The 7,156-nt window shown below is 36.7% G+C and overlaps 1 protein-coding gene across 1 annotated transcript; it reads right to left on the bottom strand.

Moving 5' to 3' along the window:
- Positions 1-6,147: 6,147 nt before the first annotated feature.
- Positions 6,148-6,577, bottom strand: LOC150078715 (histone H3). The gene has a single exon (XM_090383641.1). The coding sequence runs from the start codon at positions 6,563-6,565 to the stop codon at positions 6,155-6,157; it is 411 nt and encodes a 136-aa protein (XP_090239767.1). The 5' UTR covers positions 6,566-6,577; the 3' UTR covers positions 6,148-6,154.
- Positions 6,578-7,156: the final 579 nt, after the last annotated feature.

Here is a 7,156-nt window from a genome sequence, read left to right as displayed (position 1 = left end):
CTCATCCCCAAACAAGGAGCAGCTAATTTGGGTAATCATGCACAGGATTTTGATGAAGGGGCAGATGCAGAAAATGAAAATCAGAAAGAAACATACATACAGGCACATGTGGAAGTGAATTTGGAAAACAAGAGGAGTAATCTAATGTAGGCCTTGACATTGAATGTATCACAACCGAGTTTCCATCTCAAAAGGAAATAGAAAAGTATGTTACAAATGGTCACATCCCTCTGCCTAAAACATTCCCAAAAGATAGCTGCAATTGAGTTTTCCCAGAAAGCATACTGAAATTTCAAAGCCCCAATGGAGAACTACATGTAAGAGCCTGACTTGTCTGGAGTCAACAGAAACAAGCATTATATTGCTTTCCATGTCGATTATTTTGGCACAAGACAGTCAATAGTCTCAAGACTAGCACTTCTGCGTCTAAATCTGCACTGGTATCTGCTGAAGGCTGGGATTCTAATGGGAAGTGGTGGAAACTTTTCTACAGGATCCCAAAACATGAAAAAGGCAATAATCACAGAGAATGTTACCTAGCTTGGCAACAACTAGAAAGACACCTGCTGTCTGGGACAGGAGTTGACACCATCTTAGAAGCATCAATCAAACTGAAGCTGTGAAATGGTATAAACTTTTAAAGCACATCATCGATGTTGTACTCTTCTTGGGAGAATATGGTCTGGCATTTACTGGTTCATCCCATCGAATTGGTGATTCAAACAATGGACACTTTTTAGGACTCATTGAACTGCTCTCCAGGTGGGACTCCCCATCCTTCAGGAACATGTGCTAAGTGTAAAGGAGTCACAGAAAAGGAGTGAGCAGCTTCAAGTTCATTATCTGTCCCCTGACTCACAAAATGAATTTATTGCAGAATGCTCGAATCTTGTGAAACAACACATTTTGCTGGAGAGGCAATCTACTATTACTTCGCAGTAATAGTACTTTGCAGTAATAGTAGATGCCACACTAGATTCCTCCTATATTGAACAAACAACATTTCTTTTGAGATACGTACTTTTAATAGAACCGCTGTATGAGATTCAAGAAATATTTCTCAAGTTTGCTGATTGTAGCAACAAAAGAGGGAAAGAAATTGCTCAGTTGATAACTGATACAATGAGAGAACATGCTATTCCTCTCAGTGATTGTAGAGCTCAAGCCTACGATAATGGGGCAAATATGGCTGGAAAATACAAGAACAATGCTCAGCAGCAATTTTTTCACCTTGCGGTTGTCACACACACACACAACTTATGTGGAAATGATGCTGCTAAATGCATACCTGAAGTAATAACCTTTTTCAAAACAATTCAAACTGTGTACCAATTGTTCAGTTCCAGTCCTAAGCGGTGGGAATTACTACAAAATTGTATTGGTTGTTCTCTTCATGGTATGTCTGAAACAAGATGATCAGATCGTGTTGAATGCGGCCACAACAATAAATGAAGTCCATGGAGTTTTATTATATGTGACATCTTTTGCCTGTGTGTTGTCAGTTGTGTGGTGCGAAATATTAGCTGGCATAGATATTTTCAACAAGGTCATCCAAGCTAGAGATGCCACACTGGATGTTGAAGTAGCAAACATAGAAACTCTCCCCACAGATCTGACAAAACCTCGAAAACAACTGGAAATGCATGTAGAATGAAGCCAAATTGGTTGCGTAAAACCAAAAAATAAAAATAAAACTCTCCCTCTAAAAAGGCCTCTGTGGTCAGAAAATCTATCCATAAATGATGCTGCCAACTCTGACCAATTATAACTTTATAAAAATAAGTGAAATAAAATAAATAAGAAATCGACTGTAAAGTATAGATTAAAATCGTTAAACCTGTATTACTATAAAACTGAAGCTTTCAGCAGCATCTGCTGCCTTCCTCAACATAAATAGTGCTGCATCAACAACTCATCATAAAGTATTAAGCTTTTCCAGCAGACCCAGGATATACTATGGTACCTGCGCATACTCCGTTTCCCATATGTTAGCACTGGCTGTATAACCTTAAAACGTTCATCCCTATCCAGGATAACGGTCTGAAACATTACATTAATGCTACAACCCTTATCCCTATTCAAACAAAGATCACCCAAGGAACAAATCCTTAGGCTCTCCAGCCACTTCCAGTTCCAGAAACCCTCTACCTTATCTGTAATTACAGCTCCTTCAGCTGTTATACCATGCCCGGTTTAAAACTCTCCCGTTGATGTGGTGGAGTTACGCACAAGAGGGCAAGGCCACATGATGACAGCACACTGATGCTAATTTGGAGAAAATGAATGACACAGATGACATGCCAGAAGAGGCCTACTTCAGAAAGTGTGTGTTTTATGTTTTGGCAGACAATGTTATAGCAGGATTAACTGTCCACTTCAATGCTGTTAAACATTTGGCAGAAAAATTTGATTTCTTGTGGAAATATCTCACCATGTCTGAAAGTAATGTGGAGAGAAAAGCTTTATGTTTATCAGAGCTTATCAGAACAATTCCAGCAACAGTGAGGTCATTTAGCAAACTCAAGCTGATTAAAAATTATTTAAGGTCTACAATGTCTCAGGAATGTCTTGTGGATTTGGACAGGCTAAGTATTGAATCAAACATTGCCAGAACAATTAATTTTCATGCTGTTATTTATTTGGGTTTTTTTTTTTAGGAGCATTAGCAACTAAGGCCATATTGCTCCGGGGATATGCGGTGGTCATTCCCTGACCTTTCCGCATCCTCCGTATAATTAATTTTATCAGAGCAATATCCTGCCGACCTTAACGGTGATTATTTTGGAAAAGAAGTGCAACATTTATCCTCAGTACATAAAGCAAATTTTGTAAATGCACAGATAAAGCCATTAGATCTCTTGAACTTGTTAACAGAGTACAGACTTGGTGACCTGTTTCCAAATGTTTGTGTTAGCTTAAGAATACTATTAACAATTCCAGCAACAGAGAGGTCATTTAGCAAACTCAATCTGATTAAAAATTATTTAAGGTCTACAATGTCTCAGGAATGTCTTGTGGATTTGGCCAGGCTAAGTATTGAATCAAACATTGCCAGAACAATTAATTTTCATGCTGTTATTTCTTTGGGTTTTTTTTTTTTTTAGGAGCATTAGCAACTAAGGCCATATTGCTCCGGGGATATGCGGTGGTCATTCCCTGACCTTTCCGCATCCTCCGTATTTGGTTTATCACGCTGTAATTAGAAATTTTTCACAAAAAAAGGCCAGGAAAGTTCTTTTTTTTAAAGTAAATACTAACCCTATCTACCTTTTTACTAATAATTATGTCTTCTGATGATCTAATCTGCATTGCAATATAAAAGGATGTTTCAATGTGAATTATTTCTCATCTGTATTGTAGCATAAACGAAGATGTTCAAATCAAATGTGCTTTCTTCTCTCTGATCCTCTTTTATTTTATTTATATTTATCATGGAGTACAGGAGCATAAGCCCTCAAATGCAGAAAATCAACAGAGCACTCCATTCCACCCCTCTCTCTCTCATCTTCCATACCCCTTTTTGGCCTTTTACATGCTACAGCTCATGGCATAAAACCATAGAGGATAAAAACAAGATGACTAATGGAGAAGGGAAGGGAGCCAAAAAGAAACTTTGTGCCTCCTGATAAAATTCCTCTCAGAGGCTGTGTTGAGTACTGGACTCAAAGGGAGTCCCAGGAGCCCCAAATGAAATTAGCTATTTGTTAAATAAATACTTGGCTCCAAAATACCTAACTTTATTTTTTTTGCATTAGGGTATTATTAATTTGTAAAATGTTTTTTATTTACAGTACATACAGACACTCTTGAAATCAAATTTTAAATTATTAATGGTTATTAAGACCTTGAAGCAGCTTTTCAACCAAAATCCTCTACAAATCATGATTAGAACGTTAGTGGTAGCGGATACTGCACCTGATCTGACAACCCTGGTAGAACTAAACTCCCACTTTTCATAGTCTAATGTTCTAAAATATTACGTATCAATGCTGTTACTAACAATAAGAAATGGATTATTAGTGAAAGAGGAGCTAATAGCTCCTCTTAATTAACCAATTATATTATTCAGGAAGTGGCCACATTGAACTCATTGTGCTGTGCATATTATACTAATATCCAAAAAGGACCCACTAAGAACACCAACCCCAAGAACCTAGATCTGTCTGGCCCAGGTAGGCAAACATATGTTTGGAACTTCCTCTTTCAAAAGTTAAGTTCTTTGTTTTCAAAGGGTAAAATTTTTCTTCCACACTGAAAATCACTCAGCTCTTGGAATTGCACTCTTTTGAATATCTTTATTATATTCAAATATAATAAAGTTGTTATTATCCATACAGATCAATCCCTAATTAGTTTGGAAAATCAACATCCCACTATTTTTAATAAGATTAACATAATCAATAAAAAGAAATTAACACTGCCTAACAGTCTAGAACTGAGTTTTTCACTTTTGGTCACACAACCCTTTTTCAGATTGGTTTTCGACAGAACCTTTTGAAAATAAAATCAATGATTAAAAAATTAGAACATTTGCAGAATCCCAGTATTCTGCCGAACATACACACATTAAAAACCACTACACTAGACAATTAGGAATAATTAAAGAAATATTCACTTAACGTACCATGGCCCAGAAGTTAAAATGAAAGGTAATATCTTGGATTATTCTTTAATCCACACTGAAATGTTGTAGTCTTAAACTTTACCCAGATTTTTTCCTACGCTATCTGCTCCTGTTTCACTGTAAAAACAAAACAAAATATTGCAAAATCAACCCCCTCTTTCTCATTAAAAATCACATGGATCCTTAAACACATAATACAGTTTGAAAACAAATGATCTAGAAAACAAACTGTACTCACAACCATTTAATGGAACTCGTTTTCTGAGGGATATATTTTTAAATTAAATAATTGTTTTACGAACAGTTATCCCATATTAGATACAATTGAACTGATGATATGCCTGTTGTTAAGTCAGAACTGTTTGGCAACAGTTTTAAGAATCGATAGCACTTTAAAACAACTTTTGCAAACAAACACTTCAGGTCTCCAAAAATACAGGCTTCTCCCGAAATAATGCAATTTTTGTTGGTGCATGTTTCCTGTGACTATTTGTAGGGTATCTAACAAAATTAGCCTACCAGAGAAACTGAGTGACAAGCCAACTACTCTTTTTCACAAAAATGAACCACAAGTAATTTACACCCATCAATCACTAAATTATCAGTGACAGAAAAGTTGACAGCGAATAATGATCCCTCCTTGTGGATTTTATACAGTACACGTTAAAAGGATTATTTTCTTCACTTAATGTCCTGTTACATGAAATCAGAGGAGGGAAATTAAACCAAGCCAGGACTACGCAAGAACACTTTCCTATGTATATTTGTTATCCTTCCAGTAAAAGCTGAAGTGTACAAAACCCACTCCTACCTACAGCAAGCATAATGTTACTTATACGCACAGGAAAATAACCAAAAATGTTTATCAAAATGCTTGAAATCGGCAGTTCTGTATAGTTTTACTAGCCGGCCTAGCTAATGTGGATTATTCATCATTTCAATTTGCCTTCCCCCGCGTCTCACTGTAAGGGGGTTACTTTATAAGTTGGGTCATAGATGTTAAATAAAGGAAAATTGCCTTCATTTAACAGTATTACTGAAATCACCCTGCCATTAATTCATTCCCGCAGAATGAGTAAAATAAACCCACAAGGATATATTCAGGTGGCAAAAATGCATTTACCTGGCAGTATAGTATTAATGTTCGATTTGAAATATTACTTCGCCAGACTACATCTAAATGGAATATTCATTGGGTGCTTTTTGTTTTTAAATGGCATTGTGCCATCATTTCAAGATGTGTAACACGTTATATCTAAAGAAATTTTGCTGCCCAGATGAAAAATGAACTTACCAGTAAATGCGTAACTTGATAACTTAAGGTTGAACTTTGCTTAGTAAAATATTAAGTTATTAAGTTCAACCTATAAAATATCAAGTTACGCATTTACTGGTCAAGTTCATTCCTTTAACCGAAAAAGAGGAAGTGGTTTAACGCAAGTGAATGTAGTGTAGTGTAGTTACGTACGTTCAGGCAATCCCTCTATCATTATTTAGTGGCCCTTAAAAGGGCCGTTTTTTTGCTTTGGTTTAAGCACGTTCTCCTCGAATACGTCTCGCCAACTGAATATCTTTGGGCATGATGGTCACACGCTTGGCATGAATTGCGCACAAGTTGGTATCTTCAAACAAACCTACTAAATAAGCTTCGCTAGCTTCTTGCAAGGCCATCACAGCAGAGCTCTGGAAACGAAGATCAGTTTTGAAGTCCTGGGCTATCTCACGAACCAGGCGCTGGAACGGAAGCTTTCTGATTAAAAGCTCAGTAGACTTCTGGTAACGACGAATCTCCCGAAGAGCAACGGTACCGGGCCTGTAACGATGAGGCTTTTTCACTCCGCCAGTAGCAGGGGCACTCTTACGAGCAGCTTTAGTGGCCAACTGCTTCCTGGGGGCCTTTCCTCCGGTAGACTTACGAGCTGTTTGCTTGGTACGAGCCATAACGATACGAGCAGAAACTTTCGCCTTCTGAAAAAGTCAAGAATTGAAAGTGCCGCGCTTCTGTCCTCATTTATAGGATACGCGCAGCACGTCGTCATTGGTTCTGAAATTTGGTGAGTGCTGATTGGCTGTTGGTATTTCCTTACTACCTTTTGACCTTCTAACGTCATAGAGAGCTTCTTATTGTGTATTGCTCCGCCGGTGACTGTACATAAGGACCTAATAGAGAGCTCCTACGTCATCAAAACTGTTGGGTTTCTGAACATTCCTTTGTTTTATTTATTTAAAAAATAAAATTATATCCACTTTATTCAAAATGTAATAATAATAAAATACTTCTGTTTATTGCAGAGAGTGAACATAAAACAACTTCAGAAATTACGATTGGAATTATTGCTACATTTTTTTTCAAATTATTACAAAAACTTCAACATTATAATCAGCTAGTTAAAATTGGTTGAGTTATTGTGAATAATCCTGCTTATTATAATATTATAAATCACCATATTTTTTTATGCTAAAATTACCTCTCCTTTTTAAAAATTGAATTGTTTGTTTAATTTTAATTGAAATGGTCGTTTAATCATGGCA

Source organism: Mastigoproctus giganteus, chromosome 10 (assembly GCF_048544385.1).
Source record: "Mastigoproctus giganteus isolate SK-2022 chromosome 10, ASM4854438v1, whole genome shotgun sequence".
Classification (NCBI taxonomy): domain Eukaryota; kingdom Metazoa; phylum Arthropoda; class Arachnida; order Uropygi; family Thelyphonidae; genus Mastigoproctus; species Mastigoproctus giganteus.
This window is presented reverse-complemented; position numbering and strand designations above follow the sequence as displayed.